General features: G+C 43.8%; 1 protein-coding gene across 1 annotated transcript in view; it reads left to right on the top strand.

The window, feature by feature from the left end:
* Nucleotides 1–3,391, top strand: part of LOC308525481 (olfactory receptor 51D1-like) — a gene marked incomplete at both ends in the record, with an annotated part of 34,390 nt that extends 30,999 nt beyond the window's left edge. Inside the window, one exon of the mRNA XM_081100295.1 lies at nt 2,411–3,391. Within this exon, the coding sequence (XP_080956421.1) occupies nt 2,411–3,391 (981 nt within the window). The remainder of the gene's footprint in view (nt 1–2,410) is intronic.
* Between the last annotated feature and the right edge of the window lie 10,514 nt (nt 3,392–13,905).

Genomic DNA, 13,905 nt, shown 5'->3' with positions numbered 1-13,905 from the left:
TGAGCACAGCTCTGGATACCCCTGGACAGTACATTCTAAGCGTGAGTAAGAATATCCTTGTCTGTGTGTTTTCTAGTGTGTGCCCACACTGCCATTCCAGTAGCTCCGGGTCATTCCTCTTCTTCTGTCCAACCTACGGCACTTGCCTTCCCTCTAGTCTCCTGAGCTGGCCTTAGAATAGTAACACAGCGCAGCCCCTTTGGGTAGAACTCAGGGCTCAGCTTTCCGGGGGCACCTGAGCAGAGCGTGGCTCCAGGGAGCCTGGAGTAATTCACTCTTCATTATCTCTCACACTCCCTAGGGCTCCAGAAAAGCTATATATGGGCGGTGGCTTTGGACAGAGATACTGTAGGTGAGTGCGTTAGGCTCAGCTCAGGTAGGGTAGGTGAGGCTTGCCACAGAGACTGTAGGATAGGAGGCATTTCTGAGGAAGCCTGGCCTTTGCTGAGACAGCCCGGTTGCTTGGAGAGTCTGCCTGCTCCTACTCCTCCCAGACCACAGAGGCCTGAATTTCAGACCTTGTTCAGGGACCTACCCAAAGAGGAATTTCTTCAAGCCATTCTGAGACCTCTTCCTAACTTCAAACTCCCCAGTTCCTGCCTCCCACCCTTCACTGAAGAAACAAGGCAAGCGAAATTAATTTACCCAGGAAAAATATGTGTGGTGGTGGTGGTGGTGGTGATTGGTAATGAAGAAGGAAACTGATGGCTGGAAGGTTAAGCTGGAGCCACACTGCGAATGGCCTTTAATGCAGACCAGGTGATTTCAACTCTATCTTGAAGGCTTTGGGAGTCACCTGTAACTTGCTGACTAGAAGCCTGACATGGCAAGTTTGCTGTGTAGGTGGTAGTGATGTGAAAGGTGGATTGACACAGACTGGGTTTAAAGCCAGGAAGGTGAGATAGGAAGCACTTTTCATAATCAGAGCAGAGTGGATGATGTAATGAGGTTGGGAGAGAGAGAGGGTGTGTTAAATAAGGGAAAAGGCTGTAATAGATTAATTGGTAAAAAAAAAATCACACCTAGAGGTGAAAGAGCAGAGAAATCAAGCTGGGACTAGATGACTTGGGTCACAGAGTGTTACCATTCAGAAAAAGTCCTCTTTGGGGCAAGATGGGTATGAGGATAGTATATCAAGTAGAAGTATGAAGAGGAAGCAGGTTATATGGGTCTGGATCTCAGGACAGAGGCTTAGAGTAGAGTGGTCTGTGTAGAGAAAAGAAATTGAGCCTGGGATGTTGTGGGTTCACGAGGGAGAGTAGTGGAGGGAGAAAGGTGTGCCTGTGGACACCAGATTGCACCACCAGCCACATGGACTGATGTTATTTCCATGTCTCAGATGCACCTGGTTTACATGTTACACCCCAGACAAGCAGAATCTGGGTCTGACGGTTATGTGGGCCTTGAGAAATCCTGATGAAACAGTCTGTTCTTTTTTTTGAGTCTGTTCTTTCTTGGGACTAGAAAGAACAGTTTTTCTTCACCCTCATCTCCCCGAGAACTCCAGATTAGCTTTTCCCAAACTTCTTAGATTAAAAACAAACCAGTTTGGGAGAAGGGTATGATGTTTTTTGTTGTTGTTGTTTTTTAAAAAATATATTTTATTGATTTTTTACAGAGAGGAAGGGAGAGGGATAGAGAGTTAGAAACATTGATGAGAGAGAAACATCGATCAGCTGCCTCCTGCACACCCCCTACTGGGGATGTGCCTGCAACCAAGGTACATGCCCTTGACTGGCATCGAACCTGGGACCCTTTAGTCTGCAGGCCGACACTCTATCCACTGAGCCAAACCAGTCAGGGCTGTTTTGTTTTTTAACTGGATTTCTGGACCCCCTCCCCTGGAAATTCTGGAGTAGGACCTGGGGGTAAGTTCTCAGTAACTGCTTCAGATGAATCTATCAGGGAAGTCTGAGAAATGCTGCTCAGGCCTAAATAAAAATTTGTTTCTTGAAATCTAGTCCCAGACTCAATCCCTGATTCCTGCCCTAAATCAGATCAGAGTAGTCTTAAAGGTAACTACAGCCTGAAGCTCAAACTCTAAATTCAAACCAACTCTAACCTCACATGTGCTAGAAGAGCTGGGGTTAGTGTACATGGGAGTTCTATGCAAGCCAGTCTACTCTGTTGGGGAAGTGGCCAAGAGCAGTGCCCCTGGTCAGCTCTGGAAATGAAGAGCTGTTGAATATGCTTTCCGAGTGCGTCATCACACACTGGATTAATGGGACCTCCAGGGAGGGATGCACAAGGAGGATTAGAGTAGAGGGAAGATGGAGTTCAGAATTAGTGTACTAGAAATACTCAGTCTTTCTCTTTGTTACTTCAGTACTTCAGTGCCCTGCCCTTATGTTCCTTCTCTCTGCTGAGCCACTAACTGAAAATGTTTCTTTTTCACTTTCATAGTTGTTAGACTTGGATGCAAAAGCTTCAGCTCTTAGGTCCTGTCATGGCTACTCCAAATGGAACTGTGGTCCACCCAGCATACTTCCTGCTGGTGGGCATTCCTGGCCTGGGACCTAACACGCACTTTTGGCTGGCTTTCCCACTGTGCTTTATGTATGCTTTGGCCACCCTGGGCAACCTGGCCATTGTCTTCATCATCCGCATAGAAAGGCGCCTGCATGAGCCCATGTACCTCTTCCTGGCCATGCTTTCTACCATTGACCTAGTCCTCTCCTCTGTCACCATGCCCAAGATGGCCAGCCTCTTCCTGACAGGTATCCAGGAGATTGAATTCAATGTTTGTCTGGCCCAGATGTTCCTTATTCATGCTCTGTCAGCCATGGAGTCAGCTGTTCTGCTGGCTATGGCTTTTGATCGCTTTGTAGCCATCTGCCACCCACTGCGCCATGCTTCTGTGCTCACAGGGCCTACTGTCGCCAAGATTGGACTAGCTGCCCTGACCAGGGGATTTGCATTCTTCTTCCCACTGCCCTTCATCCTGAAGCGGTTGTCATACTGCCGAGCACATACTGTCACACACTCCTTCTGTTTGCACCAAGATATTATGAAGCTGTCCTGTACTGACACCACGGTCAATGTAGTGTATGGACTCTTCATCATCCTCTCAGTCATGGGTGTGGATTCCCTCCTCATTGGCTTCTCCTACATCCTCATCCTGAGGGCTGTGTTGGAGCTGTCTTCTCAGGGGGCTGCACTCAAGGCTTTCAACACCTGCATCTCCCATCTCTGTGCTGTGTTGGTCTTCTACGTACCCCTAATTGGGCTCTCAGTGGTGCATAGGCTGGGTGGCCCTACCTCCCTGCTCCATGTGATGATGGCTAATATTTATCTTCTACTACCACCTGTGGTCAACCCCATTGTCTATGGAGCCAAGACCAAGGAGATCCGTTCACGGGTCCTCCACATGTTCTCACAGGGTGGCAGGTGAGCAGGTTAACCTTCCCAGTGTCCTATATTCCTACCAAATATGGGAGGACAAGGATCCTGTTCACGGTCTTGGTGTTTGGATCATCCATTCCACTGGGCTGTCATTTAGTTATCTAAATGGATCTTGAATTCTGTTTCTAGGAATGTGTCAATATATGAGAACTTATGACTCAGTCTGAACTAGCCATCCTGGAGAATGGTTACCCTAGTGGCTCTGCTCTGGTGGCCTTGCCTTATATCCCTCCTCCAACTAGAAAACATACAGTTTTTACACACTAAGGCTATAAATGCCACAGTTCAGGATAATTCCAGTTTTGATATATGATTTTAATTATTATTACTCCCATGAACTCATGTCATTAAAGCTGTGTTGGTCATAAAGCTTCTTTTTTGAACCCAAAGTGGGATGGGGGAAGGTGATAGTAATTGAAGAGAGGGGAGGGAGATGGTAACAGGAGATGAGACAGCTCACATGAAGTGTTTACATTTCTATATGCATGTGGATGTATTTATGTGGAGACTGCCAATGCTCATCTATATGGTCCTACTGGAGATTGCTTTTCCATAAGAGTACTGTGTATTCTGAGTGTGGTAATGAGTGTGTAGGTATATTTATGTGGGTGTATGTGATTTTTAGTGTGTGTGCGTGTGTGTGGTATGCGTGAATGTGTGTGTATACATAAGAAAGGGGCCAATTGTGCAGTTGGTGAGTGTGATAGCTGTGATTTGGGATATATATTTCAGGAATAACAGATCTGATTGCACCTTTATTGTGTTTTTGTGGTCTCTGTTATTTGGTATGTGATATGTACCTATTTGAGAATGTTGAACAATATCTTTATGAATACCTGATGAAAATGTTGCCTCTATCTTTTCTTCATATTTGTAACATAGAAAATGTAAAGTATAATATGTATAATGTAAAATATTATATATTTGTAACAATGTGGAATATGTAATATGCAGGAGTGTATGGAATGTATGGTTTAGGATGGCTATGTGATGTTTATCTTTGGGCCTATGCCTGTTGTGCATAGTACTAGTATTTGTGATATGAAATCATTTTGTGTGAAACATGTGTCTTTAGTCGCATGTAGGTGGAATGTAATATCTGAAGGATATGTGTGTACACGTGTGTGTTTGTGTGTGTGTGTGTATGCAGTGTTTGTGAATAATGTATTTTAAGGCATACGTCTGGTGCATATACTTTAGGATACATTTCTTTTTTGTTGTTGTTAATCTTTTGAACTCTTATTATGCTTTCTAAGAAAAACGAATCTGTTATTCCTGAAATGCTTGTATCTTCCTCTCCCTTTGTTCATATCCTCTTCTTCTACACTGAGATCCAAAAGGAAATTGAAAAATTCTAATCATGCTTTTGATGCAGGTGATACTTAGAGGTCATGGGTCTCGCCATTTTTCTCTTGGTGAATAAGTACCTCTTTACTGATTCCCACCTTGTGTTCTCACTAATCTCATTTTCTCTCTTCCTATCCCTCATCAAACCCTTTCTCAGAGCTTCTCTTGATGCCACTTGAAATGAAACCTGATAAAACTATAAACGTTGGACTGCTCAAAGATATATGCATTTCTTAAAAAAAAATCTTTATTGTTGAAAGTATTGCTAGTATACATGTCCCCTTCCCCCGGCCCACCAACCCCCTCCAGCCCACTTCTGCCCCCTGCCCCAGGCCCTCACCACCCACTGTCTGCAGGACACACTTCCTTTGTGTGGTAGGTATGGATTATATGGCACAAGAATGAGTACACTAACTGGGTTTCTGGGCAGTGATTATCGAATGATGTCTCTATGTATTAGGAGTGGCAATAGGAAGTTAAGGTCCTGATTATGGAAGTAATTTCCAAATCTGAGAGCAATCTCAAAGGCCCAGTTTCATGGTCTGGGCTCAGCATGGGTATGGCTCAGCCTCTGGAAGTGATAGGAAAGGAGACTGCTTCCTCTTTACATCTTTTCATAGGCCAGACCACACCTTCTTTTTCCTGATCGCAGGATTTTAGGTGCTTCTGTTACCACTTCCCATCTTTCCTCCCACACTTCCTGCTCTTCCTGAGGTATTGATCTCTCTAAATCCCTGGCCTCCTGCCTCAATATCAGGTCCCAGTATCGTCTCCTCTCCCTTCCCTTCCTTGCTGGTTTATCAAACATGTTTAAATGTCATTGGTTCTAGGGAGGCTCTCTCAATCCCTTTGGGGCAGGGGTTGGGGGGCACCGATATGAGACATTGTAAAGACTCTGGCATCTCCTAGAAATAAAAAATGTTTACATTGATGAAAAAATAAAAAATAAACAAAATTTAAAAAATGTTGACAGTGAAGAAAACAATGTAGGTTCATTTGAAGCAGAGGAAAGAATACTAAAGTAGTACTTATGAGGTTAAAATCCTGAAAATATCATGAAGTGGTATACTATATAACCATCCTGGATCTCATTTCCTCTTCTGTGTAATGAGAAACTATAATAGCAACTATAATAGATGTTGTAAAGCTCAAATACTATGAACATCCTTTATAAATTGCCAAGTATTGTAAATGTGCAATAAACTATTATATTCATGTTTGTTTTATTGCTTTAGGAAATATCCACCTTGTGGCTTTGTGAATGGTGCCTCAAAATTGTGCATCACCAGTTTGGTCTGACTTATTGTCATTAATTAAAACAACTTTTTATTTATTTATTAATAAATTGTTTTCATAGAAGTTGAAATTCATTTCCCTGTGAAATTCAAATTTACCAGTGCAATTCAATGAAAGCATAACCTTGCCAAGAAATTCCTTTAAATGTGGTTGATATATATATCAAGAAAAGAGATATTGTGGGGTTAAAATGAGATGCCATCTAGGTTAGGATCACTAGCTTTAATATTTAGGCATGTTACTTAGCTTACTGAACCTCAGTAATTTTGGAAACTATAAGCACTGTAAAACAGAAACATACTGCAGCTCCTGTGGGTGGTTGTGGGATTAAGTAGAATAATAGATGTGAAAACACATGGAAAATAGAAAGTGATCAATAAATGTTGGTGCCAATACAGTCATTCCTCACTTTAAGTCATTGGTAGATTTTGTGACTTTAAGTGAAACGCTTGTAATGAAATGGATTTGACCACAGGCTAATTGATATAAGCAAGACTTAAGTTCCTGCAGCATCTCATCAACATTATAACATTATTATAACATCAATGATGTTCAATAAAATGACATTATTTGAGGACCTGCTGTAGTTTTAAATAATAAAGTGAATAAAATAAGATATGCTTACTTTATTATGGGGGAAAACATTTAAAAGTATAGTCATCTTCACTCTTTATAACCACATTCTGTGCAAAGGCCAGAGCTCGTCCCTGATCTATATTGCAATGTCCCTGGTTTTAGACGGACTCATGGCCTTCTTTCTCAGGAGATCTGCGGGCATCTCTGAGTCCCCTAGACTCTCTATATTTAAATAACTGGTGGTAACTGCAGTAACTGTTGCCTGTTGGAAAACCTGGCTAATTGCTCACCAGATTAAAGGCTTCCTCAGGCTCCCACAGTCTCTGGGCTTCCCTCTATCATAAAATTAACGCTCTATATTCCAACTGGATGTTTACCGCTCTGTCACAGAGCTTAAATAGTTATGTAACCATTTGCTCATCCTCTGTTATAGAACTTAAATATCCATATGATAGTTGTATGTCTCCCTTGAGGACAAGGACTAGGTTTTTGTGTCTACAGCACCAGGCATATAAGGTGCTCAATGGCTGTGGGGCTGGGGCCTTTCGGAGAGAGGGAAAGGCTGAACGCTTTCTTCACTTTACATAAACAAATTCTCTCTTATTCCCCCATCCACTCTCATCTCTTCTTCTTTTCTCAATAAATTATAGTCCTTAGTTTGACTCGTGCTATTTTATAAAGTCCACAAAGTACTTTCTGCAGCTATTAATGATCAATTATGATCCAAACATAACATTATATTGTAGACAGAGTTTGGTTCAATATTCTCACTTCTGAGGCAAGATCATTTTGTATTCTCCACTCATTATGTCATGAATCATAGAGTTTTCTTGTCTGGCTGAAGTCACTATGGTGGACCCTAAGTGAGCACTGGATATGCGACATCTAAGCTTTTCTGGTGGAACTTTCCCCAACTTGCTCCCATGCATGTGCTGATCAGTATTCAGCTGAATTTTTGAGGAGAACCCTCTACATATCTCTGGAGTTCTCTCTCTGTGTAGATCTCTCATCTCTAATCCTCTGCATTCAAATTCTAGCTAGCTTGGTCTTCCTGAACTCTCAGCTCCATAGCCTCAAGTTCAGGTGTCCTCTGTCTGGGGTCTCCGCTGCTGTGCCACAGCATGAAAACTCTCTCAAGGCTGTGAACTGAGGAACCACAGGTTCACCTCACGTGTTTCCCATGTTTCAGGGCTCACTGTCCTTCGTTGCCTGATATCCAGTATCTCGTAAACCATTGTTTTATATATATTGTCCACTTCAGGTCTCTTTGGGTGAATGTTACTTTCTGTTACTCCACTTTGGCCAGCAATGGAAGTTCCTGGGGTATTTTCAAAGTCTTCACATAGTGTAAGTCTAAATGGGAGGTGGTTCAAGGGTGATGACAACAAGTGTCCGGCTGCAGGTGTGAAGGTACTCGGAGCTCTTGTATTCCTGAGTTTTGATGTGGTCTGAGTTGAAATGACATTATCTGTTTGTGCACAGCTTAAAGTAAGCACACCCTGTGTTGTGAATTTAAAACTTACAGTTGTAAAATTAGTCAAGAAAAAGTAAGAAGAAATCAACTAGAATTCACTTTGCTTTATTTATAGACATGTTTTTTTTTAACTTATTTAAATATGTAAGGTATTTACTTTCACATTCAAATTGTTCTCCAACTCCCTAAAATGTTCTCTCGCTATTTTTGTCCTTAAGAGAGAAAGCAGATGTCCTTGGTCTTATATGGCTGGTGTTGGGGTTAGGGGAGAATTAAAGAAATCACAGCCTTCTTCCTCAGCCAGTCATTCAGAAACCCAAGACTAAAGAAGAAGGCAGAGGCATGGTCCCTGGCGACCACTAGTATGAGTTAGCTAGACACAGGACCCAAAGGCTGGAGACAAAGAAAATGAGCTTTGGGGGAAGGCAGATGGGTCCATTAGGCTTAGTAAGGACCCAAGTAGGTGCCACCAATGGAAAGAAGGTGGAGGACAGAGAAAGCTTCAGGAAGGTGATGAGCTGGCACTTAATCATGGGGTCTCTCTTAAAGCGTATATAGCCTTTCCTCTGGCTGAGTTTGATGAACCTTGGAAGAAATGTGGAGAAAAGCCCCTCACAAAGACCATGGACACACAAATGAGTTTTTTTGTAGCCTTCCCTTGCTCATTTCCCCTGTCTAACTTCACATTTGGAACTGGCGCAGGGCCCATCTCTAGGGATCTCAGCTCTTTCTGTCCCTCCTTCCCCATCCCCCAGGCATACCTTCCCCGGACACAGAAGCCAAGAAGGACACAGGACCCACGGTTGTTTAATGAAGGATACCTGCTGATAGACCCTCTGGGCAGTACTCCTCCCCGCAGCAGGGAGAAGCAGAAGGAGGAGGAGATAAGACAGGGAACAAATAAATAACCCTGATTAGAGAGGTCCAAAGGAGGGGGCAGAGACAGAGAGGCTGCACTGCAGTGTAGCTGCCAGACCTCTGCTGGAAAAGTACTGGAGAAAAGGGCACAGGTTCCTGCAGTGCAGCTGAGGTGAGTGCAGGGAAGCAGGGGTACATCCGGGCATGAGGGCTGCTTGTAGCTAGGGGTCTCCCATCAGACCTGCTGAGTGAATGAGAAATCAGACTGAAGAACCAGTTTAGGGGTGGGGCTGGGGATATGAAGGTGGCCCCTGACTCACATGACAGACAGCCTCAGCAATTTCTATGTTTGTGTGGTAAAGGGAAGCACAGATGGTAGTTTTCAAGCAATTTTCCAGTGATCCGTTTACGGGGTGCCCAGCTAGAGCCTGGCAGGAGATGGCCTAAATGAAGATGAAGAGGGACAGAGAACAGATGGGGTTGGAACTGGGCTAGAAATAGATTGGGGTTTGGTGTGTGAACAGGGCCAGTTCCGGGTTGGTAGTGTGGTCCAAGCTCAGCTTGTGATTAGGGGGTCACGCTGTAGCTCTGTTTGGGGTGTGAGCTCTGAATGGGATCCAGGCTAATTGGATGCTCTGCGTCAGGAGTCAGCGGCTCAGATTGAGATTTAGCAATCTTCCTGGGGCTCTGTGCCTAGAATCAGGGTTTAGTCTTCAGCCCATGTAGAAAATGAATTCGTGTCTACACTGCAATGTCCCCTGGCTTGTACTCAGTCACTTCCAGCTTCCCAAACAGGTATGTTCTCTTAGTCTCTGGGTCTTTGCATTTGTGAGAGGGCACTTGTGAAAACAAATTGGATCAGGTCTGTTGCTTAATTTCCTCCAAGTCACTCAGAATGAAAAAAAAACTCCTTGCCTGCAAGCCACTACATGATCTGGTCCCTTTCTTCACTCTGCCCTCATCTAAAATTCTCCTGTGATCTTGATGCTCCAGCCACAATGATCTTCTTTCTGTTTTGTGAAACCTCAAAGTCATTCTTGACTCAAGACCTTTTCCTCTTGTTGTCTCCTCTGTCTGTAACAATCTGTCCCTAGATCTTCAAATGGCTGGCATATTTCATCACACAGCTCTCAGTTTATGTGCCACCTCCTCAGAGAGCCTTTCAGTGACTTCCATCTCAAAAAGGGGCACCTAGTCCCTACCCTTTGCCTCTTATTGCTCTGTCTTGTCTTCAGTGTTCTTATCTTTGTCTGAAGTTTTCTCGCTTATTCATTTGTTAATTTTTTGTTATCACTCTCTTAGTGCAAGAGCTCCCTGAGAACAGTGATCTTTCCAGTTTGGGGCAAATGGTAGGCACTCTACATGTTTTTGTTGTCTAACTGAATGTTGCCATCTCCATGTCCCCGAGCCTGCCCAGTTAACTGCTACTAGCCCCCCAAGTCTTGGCTCAGATGTCACCTCCTTAAGGAAGCCCCCTGAGCATGACAGCCTGGTGAGCTATTGTCTCTTTGCTCCTGAGGCCCTTGTAGTTACCCTGGACCTGGCATTTACCATGACGTGCTGTGGTGGCCACTTCATTGTCTAAGTTTCTTCGCACTGTTGGAGGGATGAACTATGACTTATTTACTCTGTATCTTAATGTCACCAGTCTGGTCCACAGTAGACAGCCAATCAATAATTGTTGAAGAAATCAGTGTTTCAATCAAAGTCTCAGATCTGGCTTTCCACTGCACCATACTTCCCTGTGTGGAGGCAGCAGCCAGAGTAGCTGTGATAGGCACTGACAACTAGGTCAAGCTTTCCAGCTCTTTGGGACTCTGATTGGCTCTGGCCCTCCTTGGGAAGTAGAGTGGCAGGAACCAGAACCCTGGGGCTCTGCATAGGAGTGATTTTGGAGGGCCAGGCTGACTTGTGTGAGTAGATTGGGGCTGGGAGTCTCACTTTCTATTGAGTTAGAAATTGCACTCTCCTATCTTTCTATTCTTATCTTGGCCATTCTAAAAAGAATGGACAAGACCCTGCAAGGGTTCATCTGCTTTATCAAATACAGAGAATATGATAATTTGGAGTGGATGTGATTCTGGGGCTACCACCCTGATGGAGTACTAGGAAAAGCGCTTTTCCACAAATTGGGTGAAGAACTCCAACCTCCTTGCTGGTCACAGCATTGCCTCTGAGGCTGGACTTCCCTCTCTGGGCTTGGGAGCAGAAGCTAGAGTTTCCCAGGTATTTCTGGACTTCTCTCTAAACACATTCTCTGACAGATGTTCCTACAGAGGCTGGCAGCGGTACCTGAGACCTCCACCCATTGTTCCAGGCTTTCCAACAGGCTAGGCTACTTACTACACTGGTGCACAAAATTAAAAGCAGCTAAAATCAGGGAAAATGTATAGGCCTTGGAGTTAGACAATCTAGGTTAAATTTCTGCTTTACCAGTCAACCGTTAAACGCTGGCAACATTATTTTTCTCCTTGGGACATCAGTTTTCTCACATATAACATAGGGAAGATTCATAGACTTGCCATCATGCAACATTGTTCTTGGGTTAGGGATACATGATGCAGTGCCTGGAATTTTGTAGGTGCTCAATGATTTCTGCTATCATAAAAACAATAAAATCAGTGTTGGGAGTGACCTCGTTGTTCTGTTAGGTCAGAAGAGATGGAGCTGAGAGCCCCGGCCTCTCTCCCTGACTGCTTTTCTGTGGGTCTCTGAGAAGGCAGGAGCTGAGAGAGTTCTGGGGAAGAGTGTGAGGAGGGGCTGGTCATGGGGGCTGAGCTGGCACTGGGGGAAAGAGTCTTGGAGGCCAAGGGGAAGGAATGAAGAGGACTGAAGGCCTCAAAGTGGATGGCCACTCTTTGTAGCTGGGGGTTCCTGCTCCCTCACCCTCAAAAAAAGGCCAAGATGTCCTTCACAGTTCTCCAAGAAACATTCCTGGGACTTGCTAAGATAGTGCGACTTTTTCAGAGAACTATCTCAAGCACAGGATTATCCCTTAGAAGTGAGAGCAGTGTGTGTGGGCTTTCTAAAAGAAAAGAAAAGAAACAAGAGAAAAGAAAAGAGTTCCTTTGTTTATTTTTCCTTGATTATACCTTATTTTCAGACTAGAGTGATTTAGGTCCAATTTCCTCCAGCTCTCCAAAGTTCTTTCTCTGAGAATGTGCCAATGGCTCTAATTACCAACAGTTGCTCAGACTGGAAGTCACTGGATCCTTCTGCCTGCCTCCTGGTGGGACTGTGGGAGGTGGGGATGCTTCAGGGAGGGGCAGTGTGAAGGGTGACACTTGGTCCCTCTGGCTGGCTCCCTTGCCCATTCCTTTATTTCTCTCCTGCTGCAGTCTTCTGAGGTGTAGCCCGATATTTTACCTCCAGCAACAGCTGCCTGTGTCCTGCTGCCAAGGCACCTCCCTTCCAGTCCAGCTGAATCTTCCCCTCTGATTTCTCCTATCAGTGCCTAGGCTTTGCCATTGTGAGGGACTGATTGCTAGTCAGCACGTGTGTGTATATGTTGTATGAGTGTGTGTTTGAGGTGGAGTGTCAATGAGGGTGACAAATAGGAAGGAAATAAAACGTTTTTAGAAACTTCATACCTCTTTAGAGATCTTTCCCATTTTTATGGAAATATTCAAAGACAGTGCTTTCCACACTGTGACGCAGTTTTTGCAATGCCTTTTGACATGCCTTATCTCATGATTTTGCAGCAGCACTATGATTTCTTATTATTGCCCTCTGCATTTATTTATTGCAGAGACTTGCATTCCTAGCCCCAGGACTCTGCTCATTACATCATTTTACCCTTAGAAGATGGCAATCCATGGCAATCCATGATACTTCCCCAACACATCTCCTAAGGCAGCACATTTTAATCCTGGTCATTCATTGCACTGCACTACCATGTCTGTTCATGTGAAATTTCTGGATGATATGGATATCTGGCTCCCTGGAGAGCCACAGCCTTCTTGCTAATGTCTCCAGGTGAGGCATCTAGGTCCCCTCCTCTCTTGGGCACAAACTGTGTGTATGTCCACTTTACATGTATTTAGAGCCAAGACTTTGCACCTGCTCTGTTCTCTATGCAGCTTCTCATGCTCTGTGGCTCCCTGGGTAAGAAAGACCTTTTCTGTTTGACCTAAAAGTTCTTGTTCTGAAGTTAAGACCACCCCACTTGAACCTTCCAAACATTCTTTTATTCTTCTCAAAAGTCTCTAAAGTTCATACAACTAGAAATCCTTCCTACACTCTTGACCTTGTTGTCCTCATTAGATGCCTATTGAGGGATTCTTCTTTTGAAAAAACTCATTTTACTTTTTAAACAAACATTAACTAAACACTTAATAAATATGGTAGGGTTCCTGCCATTAAAAATTCATAATTCATGGGAAAACGATAAATATGCAATAATTATAGTTCAGGAGGATAAGTTCATAAAATGCGACCTAAACAAAGACCTTTGGGAGCACATAGCAGGAAATATTTAATTATACCCAAGGGAAAGAGAGTTAGGAAAGTAGCATAGGAGAGGCAGTTAACCAGGACATGAACGGTGAGTAAGATTTTGCTCTGTTGGAAAGTCAAGGAGGGAGGTCTGAAAGGACCTTGACAAAGGAATAAGAAGTAAAAAAGACAAAAAGACACAGGGGCATGAGAATCAATGCTTCTTTATGAAACACTATGTACTTTAACATGGCTGAATCCTAGGGGCCATGGTGAGAAGTGGGAAGAGAGAAACCTAGGGCCAGATGCTGAAAGACAGATCTTTACCACAAGTTAGTCTTTATTTAGATTGAATTTGGAGCTTTCAAAGGAGTTTTTTGTTTTGTTAATCCTTACTGAAGGATACTTTTCCTTTGGTTTTTAGAGAGAGTGGAAGGGAGGGGGAGAGACACAGATAAATACCGATGTGAGAGAGATATATCAATTGGTTGCCTCCCACAAGCACCCTGATTGAGGTA

Source organism: Myotis nattereri (genome assembly GCF_964212035.1).
Source record: "Myotis nattereri genome assembly, chromosome: 9".
Taxonomy (NCBI): Eukaryota; Metazoa; Chordata; class Mammalia; order Chiroptera; family Vespertilionidae; genus Myotis; species Myotis nattereri.
Note: the sequence above shows the minus strand (reverse complement) of the source record. Positions and strands in the feature narration are given on the sequence as shown.